The 26,897-nt window shown below is 42.8% G+C and overlaps 2 protein-coding genes across 4 annotated transcripts in view; one reads left to right on the forward strand and one right to left on the reverse strand.

Moving 5' to 3' along the window:
- The window catches only part of BRAP (BRCA1 associated protein), a 37,488-nt gene extending 12,254 nt beyond the window's left edge, over positions 1–25,234 (reverse strand). Inside the window, exons 1-9 of one of the 2 annotated variants that reach the window (XM_082668161.1) lie at positions 24,998–25,234; positions 22,816–22,977; positions 21,961–22,159; positions 20,609–20,798; positions 14,344–14,457; positions 12,544–12,692; positions 7,851–7,926; positions 7,250–7,388; positions 6,773–6,882 (exon numbers count right to left, since the gene is read on the reverse strand). In XM_082668161.1, coding sequence (XP_082524287.1) covers positions 6,773–6,882; positions 7,250–7,388; positions 7,851–7,926; positions 12,544–12,692; positions 14,344–14,457; positions 20,609–20,798; positions 21,961–22,159; positions 22,816–22,977; positions 24,998–25,079 — 1,221 coding nt within the window. In that variant the 5' untranslated portion in view covers positions 25,080–25,234. Of the gene's footprint in view, positions 1–6,772; positions 6,883–7,249; positions 7,389–7,850; positions 7,927–12,543; positions 12,693–14,343; positions 14,458–20,608; positions 20,799–21,960; positions 22,160–22,815; positions 22,978–24,997 lie in introns of those variants that run through there. The other variant, XM_082668162.1, reaches the window with a different exon arrangement.
- Positions 25,235–25,371: 137 nt separating this feature from the next.
- ACAD10 (acyl-CoA dehydrogenase family member 10) overlaps positions 25,372–26,897 on the forward strand; it is a 49,003-nt gene continuing 47,477 nt past the window's right edge. For both annotated transcript variants that reach the window (XM_082668401.1, XM_082668400.1), the window contains exon 1: positions 25,372–25,454. The gene's annotated coding sequence lies outside the window, so the exon portion shown is untranslated. The remainder of the gene's footprint in view (positions 25,455–26,897) is intronic.

Genomic DNA, 26,897 nt, shown 5'->3' on the forward strand with positions numbered 1-26,897 from the left:
CTGCCTCCTTTATCAAAGATAAGGTGACCATATGTGTGTGGGTTTATCTCTGGGCTTTCTATCCTGTCCCACTGATCTATCTTTCTGTTTTTGTGCCAGTACCATACTGTCTTGATTACTGTAGTTTTGTAGTATAGTGTGAAGTCAGGGAGCCTGATTCCTCCAGCTCCGTTTTTCGTTCTCAAAATTGCTTTGGCTATTTGGGGTCTTTTGTGTTTCCATACAAATTGTGAAATTTTTTGTTCCAGTTCTGTGAAAAATGCCAGTGGTCGTTTCATAGGGATTGCATTGAATCTGTAGATTGCTTTGGGTAGTAGAGTCATTTTCACAATGTTGATTCTTTCAATCCAAGAACATGGTATATCTCTCCATCTATTTGTATCATCTTTAATTTCTTTCATCAGTGTCTTATAATTTTCTGCATATAGGCCTTTTGTCTCCTTAGGTAGGTTTATTCCTAGATATTTTATTCTTTTTGTTGCAATGATAAATGGGAGTGTTTTCTTGATTTCACTTTCAGATTTTTCATCATTAGTGTATAGGAATGCCAGAGATTTCTGTGCATTAATTTTGTATCCTGCTACTTTACCAAATTCATTGATTAGCTCTAGTAGTTTTCTGGTAGCATCTTTAGGATTCTCTATGTATAGTATCATGTCATCTGCAAACAGTGACAGCTTTACTTCTTCTTTTCCGATTTGGATTCCTTTTATTTCCTTTTCTTCTCTGATTGCTGTAGCTAAAACTTCCAAAACTATGTTGAATAAGAGTGGTGAGAGTGGGCAACCTTGTCTTGTTCCTGATCTTAGTGGAAATGCTTTCAGTTTTTCACCATTGAGGATGATGCTGGCTGTGGATTTGTCATATGTGGCCTTTATTACGTTGAGGAAAGTTCCCTCTATGCCTACTTTCTGCAGGGTTTTTATCATAAATGGGTGCTGAATTTTGTCGAAAGCTTTCTCTGCATCTATTGAGATGATCATATGGTTTTTCTCCTTCAACTTGTTAATATGGTTTATCACATTGATTGATTTGAGTATATTGAAGAATCCTTGCATTCCTGGAATAAACCCCGCTTGTTCATGGTGTATGATCCTTTTAATGTGCTGTTGGATTCTGTTTGCTAGTATTTTGTTGAGGATTTTTGCATCTATGTTCATCAGTGATATTGGCCTGTAGTTTTCTTTCTTTGTGACATCCTTGTCTGGTTTTGGTATCAAGGTGATGGTGGCCTTGTAGAATGAATTTGGAAGTGTTCCTCCCTCTGCTGTATTTTGGAAGAGTCTGAGAAGGATAGGTGTTAGCTCTTCTCTAAATGTCTGATAGAATTCACCTGTGAAGCCATCTGGTCCTGGGCTTTTGTTTGTTGGAAGATTTTTAACCACAGTTTCAATTTCAGTGCTTCTGATTGGCCTGTTCATATTTTGTATTTCTTCCTGATTCAGTCTCGGCAGGTTGTGCATTTCTAAGAATTTGTCCATTTCTTCCAGGTTGTCCATTTTATTAGCATAGAGTTGCTTGTAGTAATCTCTCATGATTCTTTGTATTTCTGCAGTGTCAGTTGTTACTTCTCCTTTTTCATTTCTAATTCTATTGATTTGAGTCTTCTCCCTTTTTTTCTTGATGAGTCTGGCTAATGGTTTATCAATTTTGTTTATTTTCTCAAAGAACCAGCTTTTAGTTTTATTGATCTTTTTTATCATTTCCTTCATTTCTTTTTCATTTATTTCTGATCCGATTTTTATGATTTCTTTCCTTCTGCTAACTTTGGGTTTTTTTTTTTTCTTCTTTCTCTAATTGCTTTAGGTGCAAGGTTAGGTTGTTTATTCGAGATGTTTCCTGTTTCTTAAGGTGGGCTTGTATTGCTATAAACTTCCCTCTTAGAACTGCTTTTGCTGCATCCCATAGGTTTTGGGTTGTCGTGTCTCCATTGTCATTTGTTTCTAGGTATTTTTTGATTTCCTCTTTGATTTCTTCAGTTATCACTTCGTTATTAAGTAGTGTATTGTTTAGCCTCCATGTGTTTGTATTTTTTACAGATCTTTTCCTGTAATTGATATCTAGTCTCATAGCGTTGTGGTCGGAAAAGATACCTGATACGATTTCAATTTTCTTAAATTTACCAAGGCTTGATTTGTGACCCAAGATATGATCTATCCTGGAGAATGTTCCATGAGCACTTGAGAAAAATGTTTATTCTGCTGTTTTTGGATGGAATGTCCTATAAATATCAATTAAGTCCATCTTGTTTAATGCATCACTTAAAGCTTGTGTTTTCTTTTTTATTTTCATTTTGGATGATCTGTCCATTGGTGAAAGTGGGGTGTTAAAGTCCCCTACTATGAATGTGTTACTGTCGATTTCCCCTTTTATGGCTCTTAGTATTTGCCTTATGTACTGAGGTGCTCCTATGTTGGATGTATAAATATTTACAATTGTTATATCTTCTTCTTGGATCGATCGCTTGATCATTATGTAGTGTCCTTCTTTGTCTCTTCTAATAGTCTTTATTTTAAAGTCTATTTTGTCTGATATGAGAATTGCTACTCCAGCTTTCTTTTGGTTTCCATTTGCATGAAATATCTTTTTCCATCCCCTTACTTTCAGTCTGTATGTGTCTCTAGGTCTGAAGTGGGTCTCTTGTAGACAGCATATATATGGGTCTTGTTTTCGTATCCATTCAGCCAATCTGTGTCTTTTGGTGGGAGCATTTAGTCCATTTACATTTAAGGTAATTATCGATATGTATGTTCCTATTCCCATTTTGTAAATTGTTTTGGGTTCGTTATTGTAGGTCTTTTCCCTGTCTTGTGTTTCTTGCCTAGAGAAGTTCCCTTAGCATTTGTTGTAAAGCTAGTTTGGTGGTGCTGAACTCTCTCAGCTTTTGCTTATCTGTAAAGGTTTTAATTTCTCCATCAAATCTGAATGAGATCCTTGCTGGGTAGAGTAATCTTGGTTGCAAGTTTTTCTCCTTCATCACTTTAAATATGTCCTGCCACCCCCTTCTGGCTTGCAGAGTTTCTGCTGAAAGATCAGCTGTTAACCTTATGGGTATTCCCTTATGTGTTATTTGCTGTTTTTTTTGTTTTGTTTTGTTTTTTTGCGCTACAGGGGCCTCTCACTGTGTGGCCTCTCCCGTTGCGGAGCACAGGCTCCGGACGCACAGGCTCAGCAGCCATGGCTCACGGGCCCAGCCGCTCTGTGGCATGTGGGATCTTCCCGGACCGGGGCACGAACCCCTGTCCCCTGCATCGGCAGGTGGACTCTCAACCACTGCGCCGCCAGGGAAGCCCTCCCTTGCTGCTTTTAATATGTTTTCTTTGTATTTAATTTTTGACAGTTTGATTAATATGTGTCTTGGCATATTTCTCCTTGGATTTATCCTGTATGGGACTCTCTGTGCTTCCTGGACTTGATTAACTATTTCCTTTCCCATATTAGGGAAGTTTTCAACTATAATCTCTTCAAATATTTTCTCAGTCCCTTTCTTTTTCTCTTCTTCTTTTGGAACCCCTATAATTCGAATGTTGGTGCATTTAATGTTGTCCCAGAGGTCTCTGAGACTGTCCTCAGTTCTTTTCATTCTTTTCTCTTTATTCTGCTCTGCAGTAGTTATTTCCACTATTTTATCTTCCAGGTCACTTATCCGTTCTTCTGCCTCAGTTATTCTGCTATTGATCCCATCTAGAGTATTTTTAATTTCATTTATTGTGTTGTTCATCATTGTTTGTTTCATCTTTAGTTCTTCTAGGTCCTTGTTAAATGTTTCTTGCATTTTGTCTATTCTATTTCCAAGATTTTGGATCATCTTTACTATCATTATTCTGAATTCTTTTTCAGGTAGACTGCCTATTTCCTCTTCATTTGTTTGGTCTGGTGGGTTTTCACCTTGCTCCTTCATCTGCTGTGTATTTCTCCGTCTTCTCATTTTGCTTATCTTACTGTGTTTTGGGTCTCCTTTTTGCAGGCTGCAGGTTCGTAGTTCCCGTTGTTTTTGGTGTCTGTCCCCAGTGGCTAAGGTTGGTTTAGTGGGTTGTGTCGGCTTCCTGGTGGAGGGGACTATTGCCTGTGTTCTGGTGGATGAGGCTGGATCAGCTTGGTGGTCGTTGAGTGAAGCTGGGTGCTGGCGTTGAGATGGAGATCTCTGGGAGATTTTCGCCGTTTGATATTATGTGGAGCTGGGAGGTCTCTTGTTGACCAGTGTCCTGAAGTTGGCTCTCCCATCTCAGAGGCACAGCACTGACTCCTGGCTGCAGCACCAAGAGCCTTTCATCCACACGGCTGGCACAAGGTGGCCATCCCCGGTTTCACATCAACATGATCTCAGGCACAAACCTCCTTGTTTTTCCATTTTGTCTTTAAGTTACTTGTTGAAACAACGGCCCGCCGTCCTCACGACTGTCGCGGCTTTGGCCGCCAGGGCCCCTCCGGAGCCGGCAGCCTCAGTGAGGCCGCTCTCCCCTCGGGCTCCGGGGCAGTTCCGTGACGGTGGAGGGAATAGACCCCAAGCCGCCGGGAGTTCCCTACATGGTTTTAAATCAAAGTGTAACTCAAATCAGCTCATCCATCTGCCCCCTACAGGAAGCTGTCCCTGTCACTCCCAGCCCTGGGTTAATTGCCTCTCTCGGCTCCCACGACACTGTGCCTATCATTACCAGCATTTATGACATGAGCACTTAATCACCGGTTTGCCTGCCTCTCTCCTTGACTGGACTGAACTCTTTGAAAGCAAGGATTATATCTTCATTTTTGTACCCCCAGTGCCTGGCACATTCTGGATGTCAAGAAATGTTTGCTGCCTGAATGCATGAATGAATGAACAGTGCTGTGTAACTACAGAGAAAGGAGAGGATCCGGTAGGACTTCTGAGAGAAGGTGAGATTTGAGAGGACTCTTGACAGACAGACAGGAGGAGGAGACAGATTCCAGAGAACTAACAAGATGTGAGCTGCGGATGTTCAGAATTGCTTCAGAGATGAAGTGAGACCAATGAGGCTGGGGTGTAGGGTATGGAGATGGGGCCTATGGAAGGCTCTGGGGTATGATATTGAGAAATAAGAGCCAAGGAGTGGCAAGATCACATCTGCATTCTGGAAAGACCATTCCAGGAGACTGGAAGAGATCTAATCATGTTTGCAGGCCAGAGAAGAGAATGAAAGAGCAACAGAAAGAAAGGACAATTGGAAGACTGTATGTGTGTGTGTCACTAGAATGTATGCTCCATGAGGGCAGGGAGTCTATTTAATGCTGAGCTCCCAGCAGCACATGGAAGAGTGGCTAACAGATGGCAACCCTCAATAAGTATTCACTGAGTGAACATACTTAATTTGGAAGAGTTACTACAAACTTAACATTAAAAATTTGAATTTTTGGGGGGGACTTCCCTGGTGGTCCAGTGGTTAAGAGTCCGCCTCCCAATGCCGGGGACGCGGGTTCGATCCCTGGTCGGGGAACTAAGATCCCACATGCCGCAGAGCAACTAAGCCCACAAGTGCTGCAACTACTGAGCCCGCGCACTCTGGAGCCCAAGCACCACAACTGGAGAGAAGCCCTCCCGCCGTGACGAAAGATCCTGCATGCCACAACTGAGACCTGATGCAGCCAAAAATAAAAATAAATATTAAAAAAAAAAGATTTGTATTTTTTTCACATCAATACAATTTATTAATGGTAACATCAGCTCTATTTTAGGCCATCCCACTGACCTTAAGAGTCTAGAGATAAGCAAGTTTTCAAATGTCCACCTCCTCCCAAGGTTAAGGTATTTGTTTTTAAATTAATCATTTTGAAATTTATAAAATAGGACTCATGTTAAACTTTTCCTTCCTTAATATAAAATTTACACATCAATTTTATAGTAGATGGGGTTTACTGCTATGAGAAAAATAAGACTGTGGTAATTTTATTGCTTCCTTAATTATATGAAAACCCTAAAAATGGCTTTATCTATATAAGGGTCCAATTATAAAAGCCAGCCCAATATATGGGAAAAAGCTTCTCAGCATGGAAAGATGCTATTGGGGTTAACTTATCCTGACCAAGTTTGCTCAATTTCCAACAGCTACTGTGATGCCAACAGGAAGAATTTTTTTTTTATAACTTTTTTTTCCAAGAATATATTTTATTTTTTGGCCACACCATGCAGCATGTGGGATCTTAGTTCCCCGACGAGGGATCGAACCCGTGCCCCCTGCAGTGGAAGCATGGAGTCCTAACCACTGGACCACCAGGGAATCCCCCCCAACAGGAAGATTCTTAAACATTTTTTTTTTTTTTTTGCTGTACGTGGGCCTCTCACTGTTGTGGCCTCTCCCGTTGCGGAGCACAGGCTCCAGATGCGTAGGCTCAGTGGCCACGGCTCACGGGCCCAGCCGCTCCGCGGCATGTGGGATCTTCCCGGACCGGGGCACGAACCCGTGTCCCCTGCATCGGCAGGCAGACTCTCAACCACTGCACCACCAGGGAAGCCCAGGAAAATTCTTAACTTCCACCTTTATCACAGCTATAGAGGACAACACTAATACTGAACTTGAGACAACCAGGAACATGACACTGAAGGTAATAAGGCTCAGTGAAACTTATTAGATTTTCAAAGAAGAAAATCAGATGGAATAAAAATATTTTTATAATCCTTCAGAGCAATACAGATCTTTAAAACAAAAGCTAACATGCAGGGCATATGGCAAAATTAAAAGCCCAAACAACCTTTCAAGTTAGAGTAGTAAAAAGCAGTAGACATAGGTATTCAGTAATTATTAATAAAATATCTTACCTCTAACTGTAAGGCATCTATTTTCTCCTCCTGGCAAGTATCACCCTCACATTCATACTGTACTATCTTTCCATCTGTTTTACTTGCGACCAGTCGATGGACATAATTATCTAAAGAAAAGAATGAGTCAACTAAGGCATGTTTCTTCAGAATGAAAAGGGTCTCCATAAGCCTTTAACTTTGACAAAATTATGTTTTTACAGATCCAAATTAAATGCCTTGCAATATTTCTTTAAAAGTGGGTTAAATCATTTGAATTAAAAAAAAAAAAGAGAGGGCAGAGTGTAAGTATTAACTCTCTTTATCCTCTGCAGTGCAGGCCATTCACAGGAAATAGTGCCCTATGGGGCACCATGAGAACTGGAGTTTGCCACAGCTGTCAGGAAGACTTCAAGCTGTGAGAGCAAGGGGAGAGGTTCTAACGGAGACGTTTTCAGAAAGAATGAATCCAAATTAGAAAATGGGAGTGGTGTTCACCTCCAGCATAGTCCCAGACTCGATGGTTGGTGAGCTGCATGGCATATGTGTGCTGGGTCTCCTCGAAGTGCTTATAGGCATGTCGACTCACATACCGTCCACATCCTATGTGGCCACATATTAAACAAATCCACAGGTTCTGCCGAGAAGGAGGTAAGATCTTAATTAGTTACATAAAAACACATGACCTGGTCCACTGGGGTGGAAAGAGGAGAGCCTGACACAGGATGAGGTTTAGAGTTGTTTCTACAGGAGTTCTGAATAAATATGTTTAAAACCCAACAAGCAAGGATGCTTTTAGGGGTCAATTAGTTTTTCGCTCTGGATTCTATGGAACTCTATGTAAATAGCAAGAAAAAATAATCACAATTATCAACAAAAGTCTAGGTGTTTTCAAAGGACAAAGAATGAAACCATAAAGTATTCTGTGTATGAGTAAAATAGTTTGTGTATTTTTATTTTTTGCCTGACCCTGGACAAAAAGAAAAAAAAAAAATCAGTCTCAAAAAGAATTGAAAAGAATTTACACCACACTGGGTAGAAGAAAATCCCAGATGATTAAAGCCGCGTGCGTTACTCTTCCCCACCACTCGTTACTTACTTCCTGAACGCCACACTCGAAACACTTATTTTCTTCTACTGGCTCTGGTGTTTGACAATATCGGCAAACAGGGCACCTATAAAGGACACCAAAAAATAATAATACAGATTAAATATAAAAGACAGCTGTCACAGAACCCAAAAGTCAAAAATGTAATTGTATATCCTCCCTCTCTTATATAATAGTTTTAAGTTTATCGTAATTAAGGACATCATTCAAAAGACAAATGCTTTCAAGCTATTCTCAAATGAAATGAAAACCACAAAATTTTTAAAAATTAATTAATTTATTTATTTTTGGCTGCATTGGGTCTTCGTTGCTGCATGAGGGCTTTCTCTAGTTGCTACAAGTGGGGGCTACTCTTTTTTTTGTTTATTTTTTTGTGGTACGCGGGCCTCTCACTGCTGTGGCCTCTCCCGTTGCGGAGCACAGGCTCCGGACGCGCAGGCTCAGCAGCCATGGCTCACGGGCCCAGCCACTCCATGGCATGTGGGATCTTCCCAGACCGGGGCACGAACCCGTGTCCCCTGCATCGGCAGGCAGACTCTCAACCACTGCACCACCAGGGAAGCCCGGGGGCTACTCTTTGTTACAGTGCACGGGCTTCTCATTGCAGTGGCTTCTCTTGTTGTGGACCATGGGCTCTAGGCACGTGGGCTTCAGTAGTTGTGGCACGCGGGCTCAGTAGTTATGGCTCACGGGCTTAGTTGCTCCGTGGCATGTGGGATCTTCCCAGACCAGGGCTTGAACTCGTGTCCCCTGCAATGGCAGGCATATTCTTCACCACTGCACTACCAGGGAAGTCCCACAAAATATTGATAAAGCTGAGGATAAGGGAAAAATCTTGATCTGCCTCATATCTTTCTCCACTCTTCTGTCTAAAGCTTAGGTAATCAAAGAACTAAATATTTATAGGTTAGAATTAGAGACTTGAGACTAGTTGTTAATTTTGTTTCATGTCTGGCTACCCACAATGTATTTTTACTTCAATCTACCTTATCCCCACTTCTCAAGGTTTTAAATCATCCAAAATGTACCCTGTCCTCTCAAGGTTGCTCCTAAGAGTTGAAACTAAATTCTGTAGTAAACTTCACTAAAAAAAAAAGTTAATGGCCTTCATGAAACACATACAACATTTTGTCATACAATGAATTTCATCTGGAAAAAGACACCAGTGCTCGGTGAGTACTAAAGTTTCAATTTACAAAAAGCCAATAAAAATGGCACAGAAGCCAAACTCATAGATACATAGAGCAGAAAGGTGGCTACCAGGGGCTGGGAAAAGGGGGAAACGGAGATGTTGGTCGAGAGGTACAAACTTTCAGTTACGCAAGATGAGTAAGTTCTAGAGAACTGGTACACATCAATGTTGACTATAATTGACAATATTGTACTGTGTTCTTCCAGGGGCTGGGAAAAGGGGGAAACAGGGAGATGTTGGTCGAGAGGTACAAACTTTCAGTTATGCAAGATGAGTAAGTTCTAGAGAACTGGTACACATCAATGTTGACTATAATTGACAATATTGTACTGTGTTCTTAAAATTTAGTAAGAGGGTGGAGCTTCGTTGTTCTCACAACAAAAAAAAAAGAAAAGTAAAAACAAAAAGGGAAAACGGTAAAAGTGTGAAGTGATGGATATGCTGACTTGCTTGGCTGTGGTGAGCATTTTACAGTGTTGATGTATATCGGGTCATCTAGTTGTACACCTTAAATATATACAATTTTTGATTGTCAATTATACTTCAATAAAAATGAAAAAAAATTGAAAAAATCCATTAACCTCTTATACTCAAGACAAAGTAATGCTAAGTACCAGTCACGAATATTTGTGTCCAATGGGCAAAAATGATAGAAAGTAGGTGATAGTTGAGGCTAAGTGAACTGGCACCAAGAAGAAAGAATGCTCAAGATATAACTAGTATCAGTTTGTTACCCTACTGAATAGATAAAACCAAGGAATGGAAATAAGCAGGAAGAACACTAAGTTCTTATCACAGATAAGGACTATGTTTCCCAAGAGAAAGCTAAAGGATTTAGTCTGTCTCTTTCTTTAGTACCAAAAGAGAAGACAGGACAAACTTGAAGAAGTAACAAAAGTGGCAGCTAGGGACTTCCCGGGTGGCCCAGTGGTTAAGAATCCACCTGCCAATGCAAGGGACACGGGTTTGAGCCCTGGCCGGGGAAGATCCCACATGCCGCAGAGCAACTAAGCCCGTGCACCACAACTACTGAGCCTGTGCTCTAGAGCCCACAAGCTACAACTACTGAAGCCCGTGTGCCACAACTACTGAAGCCCACGTGCCTAGAGCCCGTGCTCCGCAACAAGAGAAGCCACTGCAATGAGAAGCCCACGCACCATAACAAAGAGTAGCCCCCACTCACCACAACTAGAGAAAGCCCGCGCACAGCAACGAAGACCCAATGCGGCCAAAAATAAATAATAAATAAATTTATTAAAAAAAAAAAGAAGTGGCAGCTAGGACTCCACAAGCAGTCTTGTCAAATGTAGGAACTAGCTCTGTGTCATCACTTCAGTCTTTGTGGCAGCTGTGGTAGTGGTGGGATAAGAAAACAGCAAACGAATTCTGAAATCTAATTTTCTACACTGTGCCAAAATGATCTTTCCGAAATGTATGATCCTGAGAATAAAAAGGAAAAAGGGGGGAAAATTATAAAAATAAACTTATCTGTATTATACAATTAGCCCTCTATGATATACCATCTCACCTGTCTATTAAAAAATAACAGTTCATTCAATTCTTCCTGCCTTCCCTTCAAAAATAATTTTGAGTTGTAATCTTATTTTCCTGAGGAGATATTTGGGGAAATCCTCTCAGAATGTCCTTCCCTGACAAAAAACCACCCTTCGTGACCTGGTACCAATACCGCCTTCTGTAAGCAACCCTTCCAGACCACCCCAGCGGGGCAGCTGGCTCTCTCTCATATCTACCTCGAATTGTAAGCATACATGTATGTGTGACTCTCCCTTAGCAGATCAATGTTCCCGAGGAGGGTCTGTGTTTGTTTCTCTCCCCCTCGGCACACAGCACTGTAGTTGCACACAGAGAGGCTCAAAACCCACTTGCTGAAGGCACGGCATGGTTTTGAGGGCAGCTGCCCGGTGGGTTGAATTCTGGACCCAGTTCTGGCATTCGTTCTCTGTCATGACACTTTGAGCATGCTAATTTTCACCTCTGGGCCTCTGTCTCCTCTTCTATAAAATGAGGAGGTTGGACAAGATGGTCCCTGAGGAAACTTCCAACTTGAAAATGCTATGGTTTTACAAAACTTAACTTGTACGGAAAGTAAAATTGGAGTGGCAGGAAACAAAGAAGCATCCAGAACTTAAATGGTATAGCAGATGGACATAAGATACAGACAGACCCTTTATGGAACACAAACATCTCAGCGTGGCTTTATTCAAGGCAAATTTAAACCTGGACAATTCTCTGAAGAACCCTCAAATGATACCCCAGAATTGACCAAGGACTCTACAGAACTGGGGCAAGATTCTTCTCCAGGTAAACAAGCCACGGAAAAGCCAGGGTCTATTTGCTCAAAGATATTTACTGAGCTCCTACGCACCACGTCTCCTGCTAAGTGTGAGCGGCATAGCAGAGAACAGCCAGACAGGGTCCCTGCTCTGTAAAGCTGACCATGTGGGGGCAGAGAACAGAGACTCCTGTGGACTTTCGCCCCTCCTTATTCCTGGGCTTTGGAACGTGATTTCCCCCTTCCCGTGCACACCCCCTCCCCTACACTGCCTTCTCGCCGGTTCCACTGTTCAGCTGGCTAACTCCTGTTCATCCTCCCTGAGAGGCTGCCTCTCAGACAGCCCTGGCTGTGTCAGGGCCCTATTCTCGAGTCACAATGCTGCAACGCTGCTCCTTTGTAACACTTGCAATGGCTGTAATTTCACATTTATTCGTGTGATTATTTGATTCTGCACCTTCCTCTCTGTACTGGGAAACCCATGAGGCCAGCGTCTGAAGGCCACAAGGCCTTTCTAGCTAAGACCCACAATGCAGTTTGCAAAGGGAGCAGCAACCTCTGACTGAAAAAAAAAAAAAGGTACAGGTTACACCTCAGTTCTTTGCACAATGCCACCCTACAAATAGGGCCTCTGTTGCACTGGGAAACAGGAGAACATAGGTGTGTGTGTGCCTCATACTTAGTGACTACTGTTACTACTGGCCACCAAGCCATCAACAACATGGTAAATCCAAAATGTCAGATTGCTGTAGCCCAGCAATCTGGGCTTTGATAAGAAAGCCCAGTAAAGATAAGAAAGCCAAAGTAAAGAGTAGACATAAAGTGCAGGTGATAAACAAGATTTTAGACCTGGATGTCATTTTAGCATGAGAGCCTCAAAGCTAAACTTCCCCCCACCCCCTCATTTTCTGGCTCTTCAAAGGAAAGAACAATTCATGCTGCTTTGGGACATTCCATAAGCATTCAGAACTGGCACACTAAAAGGGACTTGGTCTAGGAATGCTGATCCTCACGTGAACTGAGGAAAGCAAAGAAGAAACACGGAAGGCCCTTCTATGTGACCTCTTCACCATCGTGGTACCCAGGTTTATAAAGTCAAATACTTGGAGTGATTCATTTTGGGGGGGCGGCTGTTCTTAATTCTGGGAAAGGGTAATAATGAGCTTTGACAGGGTAGGGGGGTAACCTCCTGCACTCACGTTGTGTCATCCCAGCGCTGCAGACACTGGCTGTGGAAGCTGTGGTTACATAAGGTGGTGAGAATGCCGTTCACGGACTCGTCCATGCGCTCCAGACACACTGTGCACTTGGGGAGCTCCGTCAGGTCCATCACAGGGAGGCTGGCCCCCTACAGGGAAACACCTCGAATAAGCCTCACTTGTCATCCACGGGTTCTAATTTTTTTTTTCTTTTAAAGCAACAGTTTTCCTGTTACTTTTTGACTCCTCGCAGGATGTTCTCAGTATTATTGATTTGTGAAAATAAATTGGTAAGATTTTCATCCATGCAACAAATATTACTTAAGCACCTCCTACAGTCCCAGCACTGTGCTAGGCACTATGGATACAGTGGCAAACAAAGCAGACAAGGATGCCTGCCCTCACAGAGCTGACATTCTAGGAGGGGAAACTGCTGCCAGAATCTTCTGTTACCAGACTCCTTGCTCTAACTCTGAATGGCCATGACTATACTAGAACACAAAGGAATAAAAGCAGGAGAACAGGAGTGTATCTGAATGATTTTTCCACAGAGTAAATTAAAACTTGACACTTTCCACTAAGTGATAACAGTATCAACAACAGTGATTTTATTTATTTATTCGTTTAGCACATACTTATTAATTCTCTGCTATGTGTGCCAGACACTGTTCTAGGTGTGGGGCAATGGTGAGCAAAAACAGATTCAGTAAGTCCCAGAAAACAAAGTCTGTCCCTGTCCTCACACAGCTTAGACTCTAGTAGAGAGACATACGAAATTCAAAATTTTAAAAAGTATAATTACCTATGGTTATAAATGCTATGAAAGAACAGGGTGTGAAATACGGGGCATAACAATCTAGGTGGTCAAGAAAGGCACCTCTAACACAGCGGTGTCTGACCCAAGCCCTGCCAACTGTGGGACTATTGAGGCAAAGGTAAGGCGTACAAATGAGGACACACTGAGAAAACTCACATTAATCTGTGGTCCCTGAAGAGAAGATATTTACAGGAAATCTCTCAAGAAGCCGTGTTCATTTAGAGAAAGGAATTTCTAAAACTGAGGCCTTGCCCAGCAACTGGCAAAAGGGAAGACTGATTTTATCCTTTGCCAATTTTTATCTTACCTAATCTAATGACAGAACAATCTAATCAGAACTTATTCCTATCAAGCTGAATTCAAGGTAAAAAGACCTTTAGGGCTACTTTAAAAGAAAGGAAATATTAAAAGCATAACTGAGCTAGACCTACTACTTTATAAAATGATTCAAACAGCACGTATTATAGGAAAGCTTCCCATGGAGGGTGGGAGATCAGGGGAATCATAAATTGCTATCAAAACAGAATCAAAAATCAGGACGAGGATTAAGGGTTAACATTTCAAACAAAAACATTTCTTTTAGGCTCTAGGCAACGTTTCATCCATCTGGAATAGATACATACTCATTTTCAACAACACAGATAATACCCTTTTTTTTAAAAAATACTTTGGACAATTTTTAAAACTTGAGATAAAATTCACATATGTAAAATTTGCCATTTTAAAGTGGTTTTTAGTATATTCACAAGGCTGTGCACCCATCACACCACCACCTAATTCTAGAACATTTCTATCACCCCCAAAAGAAACTTTGTTCTTGTTAGCAGTCACTCCTCACTTCTCTCTCCCCCAGCCTCTAGCAACTAATCTATTTTCTGTCTCTATGGACTGGCCTATTCTGGACATTTCTGCAGATATCTTAACTTCCAACTTTATACCATTCTGATATGTTTATATCAAATATAAGAATTATTCACACTTACATCTTCAGATTTCAGTACTTCAGCCCTCTCCACATAGACCAGCTGGCAAACATCATCTTCTATTGAGTTGAACTGGCGGCCATTGCATGCCATGTAAAAACTATCTGCATCGGCCTAGGTGAACCAGTGGGGAAAAGGAAAAAGTTAAGAGAGAGATCCTGAAAACGTGCTTTCTATTCAAGATGCATGGCTTCAATTATTCTGTTCTTCAGCTTTTAAAAGTTATACTTAGGAGAGAAAGCAACTGCCAAAAGTAACATCTATGGCAGCAGGTTCACAGGCTAACTGAACCCTGCAGGTCAATATCCTACATCTCTACAATTTTTCCTGATACGTGATAGTCTTACTGGAACTAGCAGAAGCTACTGAAGTGCAATAAACTGACAGCTACTACAATTTTAATACATATTCAGCCAACAATGGTCAACGTTTCCCGTGATATCATTTTTCTTCTTTCTTCTTTTTTTTTTTGCCTCTAGTCAGCACTTTCACAGCCACTGAAGTCAAGCCTATTTGGAACCAAATCATAAGCAATGATTGTTACAGAAGAGCTTTTTTCTTTTCCCCAGCCACACCACATGGCCTGCGGGACCTTAGTTCCCCACCCAGGGATTGAACCCGGGCCCCTGGGAGTGAAAGCGCTGAGTCTTAACCACTGGACTGCCAGGGAATTCCCTACAGGAGAGCTTTTTAAAACAAATGTCAGCATCTATGTGAGGAAAAATAGAGGACCAGTGGAACTGGTATGGAGTGAAAAGCCAATTCCTTCTTTTCAATAAACCCAATAATAATAATAATAATACACGATAGATAAGAATCCTATCAGGAGGTTTTAAGCAACTAGTGTGTAACACCAAAAGCAAAACTTCTGGCCAAGGTCAAGAGGTCCAAGATGAACCAGCCTTTAAAATACTAACAACTTGTTCCCTTGGAGTGGAAGACAGATAAAATCAGGGGAAACAGTCCCCTGTAGGTAAAGCTGCAAAGGCACACGTGCATTTGTGAATATGGACACAAGTAAATCAAATCTTCCAGGCTAGCCTTAGTAGAAAGTAACAAAGAGACAATTCCAGCTTTTAAAACTCATTAAGTTTTAGAGGCAGCTGAGAGGCCAAGGCTTATCTGGGTTTCACTCTCACACAGGCATTAGCCCAAAGATAGGAAGTTGTGTGCTTTGGCCTCACCAGTGTAGACAAGCTGCCTGAAGAGAGGAAGGGTGTTCTGCGAAAGGAAATGCCGCACTATCAACCTCAAGGACGAGATTCAAGCTGTACCAGGCAAAACCAGTCCTGGCTGTCTACCCTCATAGGGTCTGAACCTTACAGCCACTTTTAAGCTTTTCAGCAGCTTTTCACTGCACTCTGATGATGTAATTCAAGTGTGGATTCTTAATTACCTATGCTTTCTTAATCTGACCAAGCAAGCTAAGCCACTAAGGAAGGATGACCAATTCTGAACACAGATTTTGCAAGGACTTTTTTGGGGGTGGGGTGAGGAGGCTTTCCTTCAGGAAACAACCTGTGTATTTGAACTTCAAAATGTTAAAAGCCAGTTCTTGGACAATAAGTCTCTTTAACGCTAAGAAGTAGCAGCCCCAAATGGCTTCTCCCATTTTTCAAGAGCAGTAGATGTGTCTTGAAAGGCTTCTGGATGAGTAAGCAGCACAGTGAGCAACTGGACTCACGCACCGAGGGAAATGAGGGCCACGGCTGGCTCTTCAGGGCCCCCGGCACCACCAGGAACTGCTGCAGATGTGGCTGCTGAGAACAGCAGACCCAACCAAAGACCTCCAGCTCTGTAGATGCTCCCTAAGTGCCCAAGCCTCCTCAGAGGAAGGGACAAGGTTTGTGATACTGGGGATGTGACAAAATCTACTCAACATGAGATAAATTATTTCTTTCTTGGGGGAATTATCTATACCAAAGAAGTATACTTTTTGAACACATTGTTATCTTCTTTAAAATCTTGGTATTGGAAATGTCGCTTCACTGGCTGGAATATTTACTGAGTACCAAGCACATGCTGGGCACTGTGCTATGCAAAGGACAAGAGCAGGGAACAAAATCCATGTGGTTCCTGCTTCAACTCAGCACTGAAATGCACAAAAGCCTGAAGCTAACTGCCAAAAAAAACCACAGAAGAAACAACTCTTGTTTAAAATGCCTGCCTGCACTGTATAGAGCCCCCAATTTATTTATTTATTTATTTATAACTTTATTTATTTATTTTTGGCTGTGTTGGGTCTTCGTTGCCGAGCACAGGCTTTCTCTAATTGTGGCGAGCGGGGGCTGCTCTTTGTTGCGGTGCACGGGCTTCTCATTGCGGTGGCTTCTCTTGTTGTGGAGCATAGGCTCTAGGTGTGCGGGCTTCAGTAGTTGTGGTGCCGGGCTTAGTTGCTCCGCAGCATGTGGGATCTTCTCAGACCAGGGTTTGAACCCGTGTCCCCTGCACTGGCAGGCAGATTCTTAACCACCGCACCAGCAGGGAAGCCCTAGAGCCCCAAATTTCAAGAAACCCAGCTTTTGGTTTTTTCCTAGTCCTTTGATTTTACTGTTCTTTTCTCACCATAAACTCAGAAAAAGAAAAACCTATTATGATCAAGGTTCCTTTACTGTCACAGTGATCACATTTTTACTTCTGAGAACACATTTTTACTTTTCAAAAGAGCTATCTCCTGCGCTGGCCCAAGCATATTAAGTGAAAATGAGTCAACATACTCCATTGAGAGGTTATCTGTTCTTTTTTGTCCCAAGGAACTACAAAACTGAATCCCCTTCTATTTCCCTGTATCCTGAACTACAAATTCCTTACCCAAAGACTAAATTTCCTAAGGGGCACAGTACAACTCTGTAGGCACATCTAACACCTCCAGCAATAAAGAAAGATGAGGCCAACAGAAATTCAAGAAATGATAAAAGACATAGAGAAGGCCTATTAGTTCTTAATAAAATTCTATGATGAGAAAAAGAAAGGAGTAAGAATATAGTTACGTGCCCAGGCCATGGAGTCAGGGTGCCTGTGTTTGAATCATAACTTGGACACTTACTAGCTATGTAGCCTTGGGCAAGTGTCTCACCCATGTCTGTTTCCTCAATTATAAAATATGAAAATAATGACACCTACCTTATGGCATAACTGAGAGGACTCGAGGAGCTAATGCATGAAAAGCAATTAGCACAGGCTTGACATCTAGTAAGTTACTCAGGAGTTGGTGATATTGAGTCTATTCTCATTAGGGCCCAGTATTAATTTAACAACTTCAAGTCTTATACCAGGAGGGTAATTTTAGGCATTAGAAAATCCCTGATAGGATGAGCCTTAGACCCTAAGATCTAGCATTACAGATAAACAATACAACTCACGATACCAAGGTCAAGGGTTCTATCCTCACAGAGCACTCAGAAAGCTGTATCACAGTCTCAGAAAACATGTGTCAACTTAAGCAACCTGCACTTGGTCCAAAGACAGAGGTGGAGAGACAATGCACAAGTACAAAGAAAATCCATTAACAGTAGCAGAAAATTTCCACAGCACTAACTGCAGACTGTGAAGGGCAGCATGTGCTACAGAGAAGTTTGTGGGTTTATTAGACAAGTTAGTGCTGTGGGCTTAATTACACTTCAGACTAAATAAAAAGTCTAATATGTTCTTAAACATTTTTCCCCAGTCTCTTTCTGTGACTTTCCCTGTGTTACTTATCACCCTTGCTTGTTCGATAGAAGCTATAAGTAAAATACTGCCATTACACAATTTTTTTGGCAAACAGTGAATATCTTCCCTTCCCCACACTTTCATCCCACTCCTGCTGGAAGAGGACTACACCCTAGGGATTAAAAGTGAGGGCTCAAATCCCAGCTCAGTCACTTATTTCTAGCTGTATAACCCTGGCCAAATCACTAACCTCTCTCCGTAGTCAGTTTCCTCACTTGTAAAACTAGGATAACAACAGCAGGGCTGTAGTGAGGATTACATCAGCTAGTGCACATCAAGCACTTAGCAGAGTGAATGGTACAGAATAAGCAGTCAGTAAAGGTTGCATGTTATCATCAATACCCTTATTATTAGATTCAAAAAGATTTAAAATACCACTTGCCCATTATTTGGAAAGTTCTTCAGCAACCTTGGAAGGTCTTCTGACAGTCAGTGAAAACAGCTGTGAGGTGCTTTTCAGTTCTCAATGTCAACTTGTGAACTCTAAGCTTACAGAACCATTGAAACACGTTTTAAATGTCTCTCTCAAATGTGTGGTGCTTTGTAAAGGTTAAAGATAACAACTGTGTACCCTCTTGTACACGGAATTCCACACTAAGCGTTCTTTCTCGGTGGCCTGCTGAACAGGTACAAATATAATCCAACTCATTTCTCTCTTTTTTGTGTGTGTGTCCATGTGGCATGCGGGATCTTAGTTCCCCAACCAGGGATTGAACCTGCACCCCCTGTAGTGGAAGTGTGGAGGCTTAACTACTGGACCGTCAGGGAAGCCCCGAACTCTTATTTCTCTTAATTCTGTTCCCACGGCCAATGAATGGCTGCTACTGCTGTCAACTCTGCGTTTTTGAAATGAGGAGATGACAAGTGGGCCTTGTGTCATGGGCTTCCTATTACCCACAAATCTTGGTGATTGGTCAGAGGCAATGGCAAGTGACCCTACAGGCACACTCATTTCTTTGCCAATCTGCAAGTTGGAACTGTCTATCTGGGGCAAATTCAGGAAGACTGTTTATCAATGAGGTGAGAAAGAAGTAACTTGGACAGAGCTGCATTTCAAAACCTAATGAGGGCTTCCCTGGTGGCGCAGTGGTTGAGAGTCCGCCTGCCGATGCAGGGGACACGGGTTTGTGCCCCGGTTTGGGAAGATCCCACATGCCGCGGAGCGGCTGGGCCTGTGAGCCACATTTACTGAGCCTGCGTGTCTGGAGCCTGTGCTCCGCAACGAGAGAGGCCGCGATAGTGAGAGGTCCGCGCACTGTGATGAAGAGTGGCCCCCGCTTGCCACAACTAGAGAAAGCCCTCGCACAGAAACAAAGACCCAACACAGCCATAAATAAACAAATAAAGCCAACTGTCAACAAGTAAAAATAAACACTATTATAAAAAAAAAAAATAAAACCAAATTGAATGAAACCTATGGATAAGGTAGCCAGCCCTTTAATAACCTGGATAACACCTAAAGCTTACCTCATTTTTCTATTCACATAGAAACATGAATACTCCTAAGAATAAAAACCAAGAGAATATCTTTCTAACATCTTTAGAACTGAGGTGCATGCAAAATGATGCTTAATGCAACAAGTGAAACGGACTGGATGGCAAAACCTTCCTAAGTCAAAAACTCTGTTATAACGTGCAAATACTTTTAAAAGCTGAAAATATCACCATTCTTTCAGTGTTTGTCTCTCTATCGCAGTGATTTCCAATTAGAACTCTAAAGCATCTTTTGCGACTTCCTTGGTGGTGCAGTGGTTAAGAATCCACCTGCCAATGCAGCGGACACAGATTCAAGCCCTGGTCCAGGAAGATCCCACATGCCGAGGAGCAACTAAGCCCACGAGCCACAACTACTGAGCCTGCACTCTAGAGCCTGTGAGCCACAACTACTGAGCCCACGTGCCACAACTAACGAAGCCTGCGCATCTAGAGCCCGTGCTCCGCAACAAGAGAAGCCACTGCAACGAGAAGTCTGCGCACCACAAAGGAGAGTAGCCCCAGTTTGCTGCAACTAGAGAAAGCACGTGTGCAGCTACAAAGACCTTACACCTTACGCACCAAAAATAAATAAATAGATAAAATACATTTTAAAAAAAAGATCTCTAAAGCATCTTTAACGATGCAAGGAGTGTCACAAAACCCCTCCTGTCACCAAAATTTTTTTTTAATTGATTTTATTTTCTAAAATGTTCCAAAGAATATCTACTAAAAAGAGGATGATACAAGCAGGGGCACAGTTTTATAAAGGCAAATAATAATACAGGATTAACTTCAGAAAGTTTGGGAACTCTTGTTCTACTGGAATGGTTACTACTGGATAAACAAACACACACAACCCTAGATTTCATACTCAATCCGGTTTATAAAAAATAGCAGGTATGAATTAGAACAGCGTGTCTGCTGATGAATTTAGAAATATTTCTAGAATTACAACAATACTCTAGAACATATCAAGACTCTGAAGTGCAAAATGCAGTAAATCACACACGGCTAGTATCAAACAGTTTCAAAAACACAGTTTCTGTGGCAAAGAGACTTTTAATATCTTAACTTTTACCTGTGCACTAAACTTTATCAGCACCATATACTGATTTGGAGTAGAGTCTCTGATGATTTTCATTTGTTCAATTACTTCATTAAATGGGGCGACAAACTTCATAAGGTCATGACTGGTCATTGTAGCAGGGACTGTGAGAATACACAGCATGGCACTGCGCCTCACATCTTCTTTTAAGGAGGTCATCTTACTAATAAGACAATAATTAGACTGTCTTGAATAGATGAGGTATAGTTAGTGCAAACAACACTAAGCACACAACTTTTATGTCCAAGAAAAATTGTAATGCTTTATAAATCAAGTTAAACAGCTTGTTATTTTACCTGAAAATACACACTACATGGGTAAATGCAGAATCCCTTAAACATACCTGCAGTGGAGTTTAAGGTAAGCTTTGAAATGTTCTACATTATACCCAGCACTGATATTTTTAATCTTCAGTTAAAGGCTTGTTATGGTTATAAATCTCCATCAGGCAAATCTGCAGTTTGTGTTTTGCTCTCATTAGTTTTCTAGTAAGAACTATCCTTAGATAATGTAGAAGCACAACTCAAACTACGGTCTTCTCTCAAAGGGTCTCAAAGAGAGAAGAGCTCAAAATATAGGAAGGAAAATTCTGAACCATAAGAATGTGACTCTGAAGATTACAGAAAGTGTTGCTGGGTTGGAATAGCTGGAATAGAGGGGAAAGAAAAACCTCCCACAATGCTATTTGCTTTTGAAATGCTGCAAACTCACTTCAATAGCTGTGATCTAAAATGGCTCCCCGAGTATTCTGCTTCCCAGTGGGAACCTAGCAGACAAGTTAGGACAAGGACAGCCTTTAAAGAGATCAGCTACCAATTATCCAAGGAGCTGGTGGCCCAGCTTGTAGACTAGCAAAACCCTTCCTTTCCTTTGGCCTCCAGCAAGCCTTGTTTGGACCACAGAAAGGGGTAAAATGACGTGATGAAATTGCAACCCATTATGTGACTTCTTAGCAGCTTCTTTAGTAAAGACTTGGTGGGAACATGAGTCTACAATGATGTTATGGATCATTTAGAATTTTTCTTTTCTTTTCTTTTATATCTTCCTTCCTTTCAATTTTCCAATCACCTGCATGCCTACCTTCTCAGGGAATATTTTCCTAGGTATTTTCTCAAGTGAATCTACACAATTCTTTCCTAAGAAGCTTTGACCCAATGTACGAGATTTAACCATATATAAAACATCTAAGAATTCTTTAACACACAGTATATGAAAGTACTATCCCTTTGAAGCTTAAAATACCCACTTCCCTTCAGGGCAAGAGATTTTTCTCTGCCCTGTGGCAAAAAAACAGACAAACTCAAAAGAGAAAAGGATTTTCTTACTTCGTCTTGTATAGATGCATAATACCGTGAACTATTTCAACGGAGGGGTTTCCACTGAAGAACGAAATCTGGTCTGGAAGCTGTTTGGATGGAGAATCAGGAGCAGTGTTTACGCCTTCTTTACTTTGATCTTTACTTCTCTGTGCAGTGGGGGATGCTTCTGAAGACTTCCTGTCTTCCATTGTAGCTTTCAGCTCATCTTTCACAAACCAAAAATTGGATCATAAACTGATAGGAAATATGCTGAAGGACTCTAACCAGATGGAAACTTTGAGTAGAAGAAACTTTGCAAGAGAAATTGTGACGTACTGCACTAAGAACTGCATGCACAGAACAGCAGAACTGGCGGCAACTCAGCTAGGAAGTGCTCTTCACCCGCCCCAAACGTCATTAACACCCTCAGAGACTCAACGGTAGCCTTTACATTTAGAAGTACCATAATAAGGCAGGTGTCTTCCATCGTGCACTCCTAAGTGGGATAAATATTCAGGGCTGTGAAGTTCAAAAACCAAACCTACCAGTTCTCCACTCTGGAGATGCAATACACTTCCATTCCCCTGGATGGAATGAGCTGGCAGAGCAGGGAGAGTCACAACACGTTTACCTGATTTCAACATGATCTGCCCCTGACCTATGTGGTAAGTAGCTCTCCTCACTGAGCAGAGCTGTCAACCTAGCTTGTTAGGATTGATTTAGGAGAAATATTTAGAGAAGCTGAAATGCGGCCTAATGACCACATGTAAGGCACAAAGGCAGTAAAAGATAAAAGTAGGTTTCATTGAACACTGCGTATAAAACAGGCAACCGTGGGTTTAGGTTACAAAAGATAGTCTTCTCGGGTTTTAGGAAGCATACCTGGGTTGGCCTTCATGGTCTCAATGATCATATCTGTCATTTCTCGATGGCCAAGATGCTGATGTATGATCGCTGCTTTCTCCCCTGGTGATTTCCCTTCTAAACAGGCTACAGCTGAAGCTAGTGTCTTCTTTTTGATCTCCTCATCAGACATTTCCCCGACTAAAGAACACATGAATGATTAATACCTGATAATGAAACAAGCTCCTTTCTACTCTCAATGTATCCATCCATAGGTTTTCCTTTTCTCTCTGCTGCCCTCCCCCAAGACTGTAAGATGCCTTTGCAGTGGCCATCTCACTCACCTCCGGGGCTCCTGCAGTGCCTGACAGTCAATTAATGCCCGGTGCAATAAACGCAGCAATGCAGGACTGCTCTAGTGAAAACCATGCGCTTTAAAGCAAATGAACGAGATAAAAGCTTTGAGAGTGATTATGCTCAGATGAACCAACATTTTAGTAACACTCGTAGAGTGAAACTGTGTGTTCAGCCCCAAATGAAGGCATCAAGTCCACTAATAAAACTTTTAAAAACTTTTGGGGGTAGTCTTCTTAAACACCCTTATGCTATCATGCCCTGGAAATCCATGATCATTGTCTTAAATCACTAAAACACACAAAAATGGAAAAGGAATTTGGAAACTCGACTGGAATATCCTTAATATAGGCTCTATCAGAGCAGAGATCAGGCCTGTTTTGCCCGTCACTGTATCCCTTGCACTTACAGTGCCTACCACACATTGGAAGCTCTTTAAAGATCTGTTGAATAAATTAATGAATCAATGACTGACCCATGTAGAAGTGTATATGTGGCCTATGTCAATTTAGTTGACTTTCAGAACTCAGTAGCCTATTAAATCACATTCAATCTTTAATTTGCAGCTTCAAAACTCACATACTCAGGGAAGTTTCCAATGACACCATCCCTACCAGCCCCAGGCCCCTTCCCCAAACCAAACACATACTCTCGTAGTAGCTTTCCAAACTCTTTTTTCTTTTCATTCACCACATTTGTCACAGCTATAATTCTACATTTATTATTATTTTTTAAATTAGTTAATTAATTAATTTTTGGCTGCGCTGGGTCTTTGTTGCTGCGTGCAGGCTTTCTGTAGTTGTGGCGGGGGGGGGGCTGCGGGTGTCTCATCGCGGTGGCTTCTCTTGCTGAGGCGCACAGGCTCTAGGGCGCAGGCTCAGTAGTTGTGGCGCACGGGCTTAGCTGGTCCACGGCATGTGGGATCTTTAACGACCAGAGCTCGAACCCGTGTCCCCTGCACTGGCAGGCGGATTCTTAACCACTGCGCCACCAGGGAAGTCCCTACATTTATTTTGTAATTATTTACTTCATCTGTCTCCATGAACTGAACTGCTGGTGCCATTAAAGCAAGGACCACATCCCTTTCCGCACACAACTAAAGCTCCAACAGAGAGTGAACATTCAGAAACTATTTCTTGAACGAATGTTGTTGTTAGGTAATTGTTGGAGGTCCAAAGAGCAGAGCCACACCTGCATTCCCCACTGAGGCGGCTGTGTGGCTGGGAATGAAGAGCTCAGACTCTCAAGTCCAGCTCTCCGAGGTAGAATACCCGTTTTGCCACTGACAGATGATCGTGGGCAAGTCACTTAATCCCTGGGCTTCAGCTTCCCAGTTCTGTAAAAGGGTCATACACCCATCTAACTAATAGAGTTATATGAAGATAATTAGAAACAGTGCACATGAAGTGTTTAGCACAGTGCTCGGACACCAGAAGTGTACACGTTTTAATTACAAGTATAACTCTTGCTACAGGGCGCTTAAATAAAGTCTTTCAAAGAGGAACGATTTAATTAAACCACGGGCCATCAGCGAGCTGGGGATTCCGTCTTTGCCTTCACAAAACGTAGAGGAAACCAACTCGCACAACTCGGCCCCAACCCAGGGCGGAGAAAGCGACGCGCCAAATATAAACAGAGTCCCGATGAGGAGGCACCAGGAAGGAGGGACCGGGAAAGGCTTCCCAGAGGTGACATCTGGGAATACCTCTTAAGGATGGAGGAAATGAGAGGGATCCCAACCACCTCTCGGCTTCCTCCTGAGGCGAAAGCCCTCGTCGCGGCCCTTCCTCGGACTCGGACTCTTGGAGGACGAGCCCCCGGGGCCCAGGCGCGGGCTACGGGGGAGGCGGCAAGGCCGCGGACTCACCAGCGGCGCTGAAGCCGAAGCCGGCGGGGACCGGCGAGTGTTCTGCGAGCTCCAGGCGGATGACAACCAGTGACACACTCATAGGGCAGGCGCTGGTCGGCGCGAGCCCCGGCGGGCTCAGGCGAGGCTGGGAGACGAGCCTTGAGGCCGAGCGGCCTGGGGCGGGCAGCGCCGCCGCCGCGCCTCAGCTCCGCCGCAACCGCCTCAACAGCAGCAAGTCCGGGTGCCACCCTCAGAGCCACAACACCCTCCGCTTCCGCCTCCCGGCCGCCGTCCCTGACCCGTGAGGTTACGCATGCTCGAATCAGCGCGCGCTCTGATTGGGTGCGGAGGCAGGCACGTGACTGGCAGGTCTGCGGGGAGGTGCGCCTGCGCCCTGAGAGACGGAATCTCAAAGAGTTCGTGGAGGTGGCACGTCACTGGGATACCGGAAGCTGGGCCCCCAGTAGGGGAATCGGTGGGTGTGCGACCAGACCCGAGTTAGCCTATCTGAGAGACCTCGCCCTCATCCCAGCTCATCTGACGGCGAGGGGTCTTTGGCTCCCCGAGGTCTCCGAATTGTCCGCGGAACCCGCGCCCTGCAGAGAGCTCTAGCCTCTTTTTGTCCTGTTTGATCTCTCGCTCTAGCTGTAGGCAGGGTTGCTTTGTGTCAGCCACCCTTTACAGACATGTGCGCTGAGGCTCAGAGAGGTGAATACGCTTCTCTGAGGACCCATCGGGAGTCGGGATTCGATTGCAGGGTTTCTGATTCTGTTAAGGTAGGGCGGTGGACTGGTTAAGCGCCCAGAGCTGGAGATACACCTGGGGGTGAATGAGATGAACACGCAGTTCCTGTTATTATTGAGTAGACCCTGTTCACCTGTTTTGTGACCTTGAGTTAGATTTTGCGTAAAATTGGGATAATATCCCTATACAGCGGTGATGATGAAATGAGTAGAGCCTGTGGCTCTATTTACATCAGTTTTTCTGAGAGCATTCTTTCCAGTACCTCAGACTGCCTTTAGCATGTAGACATGGAGAGCCACAGTCAATACATATATGGCACATATGTGACAGAACGCTGTTCTAGGTATATGCTACCATTACATGTAAGGTGTGTTACAGCACGTCGTGGACGTGTAGGTGTGTGGACTGTATATGCATATAATGTGACCAAATGATATTTATAGCTTGTGACTGCACCCTATGAATTAGTTTCAGTATACACTGTTTATATCAGTGTTTCTCAACCTCTGCACTATTAACATTATTGGACTCGATAATTCTTTGGGGTGTGTGTATGTCCTATACTTTATAGGATATTTAGCAGTATCCCTGCCCTGACCCACTAGATACCAGTAGCATGTCCCAAGTGGTGACTACCAAAAATGTCTCCAGACATTCCCAAACGTCCCGTTGGAGCCAAAATTGCCCCCACTGACTGTCTGATTTTTGTGAAACTGCATATGCCATTTGCACCTGCTATATGCACATAATATATGAGACCTCATGAAGTTTTTTTAGATTATTATTATTTAAAAATTTTTTTGGCCACGCCACTTGGCATGTGGGATCATAGTTCCCCAACCAGGGATCAAACCCATGCCCCCTGCAGTGGAAGTGTGGAGTCTTAACCACTGGACCTCCAGGGAAGTCCCTTATGTGAACTTTTTAATAGTATATTACAGTAGTAGATAACATTTAATGGTGTGCCAGGTACTAGCTTGAGTGCTTTACATACTTTATCTTATGTAATCGTAACAGCTACTTCATGAGACAGGTAGTATAATTGTTCCCATTTTAACGGAAGAGGAACCTGAGGCTCAGAGAGAGCCACTTGCTCAGGATCTCACACTTAGCAAGTGGCAGAGCTAGACTTTGAACCCAGGCAATCTGATTGCAGAGCCAACACTCAATCTCT

This window comes from Grampus griseus (assembly GCF_964374135.1).
Source record: "Grampus griseus genome assembly, chromosome: 12".
Lineage (NCBI taxonomy): Eukaryota > Metazoa > Chordata > Mammalia > Artiodactyla > Delphinidae > Grampus > Grampus griseus.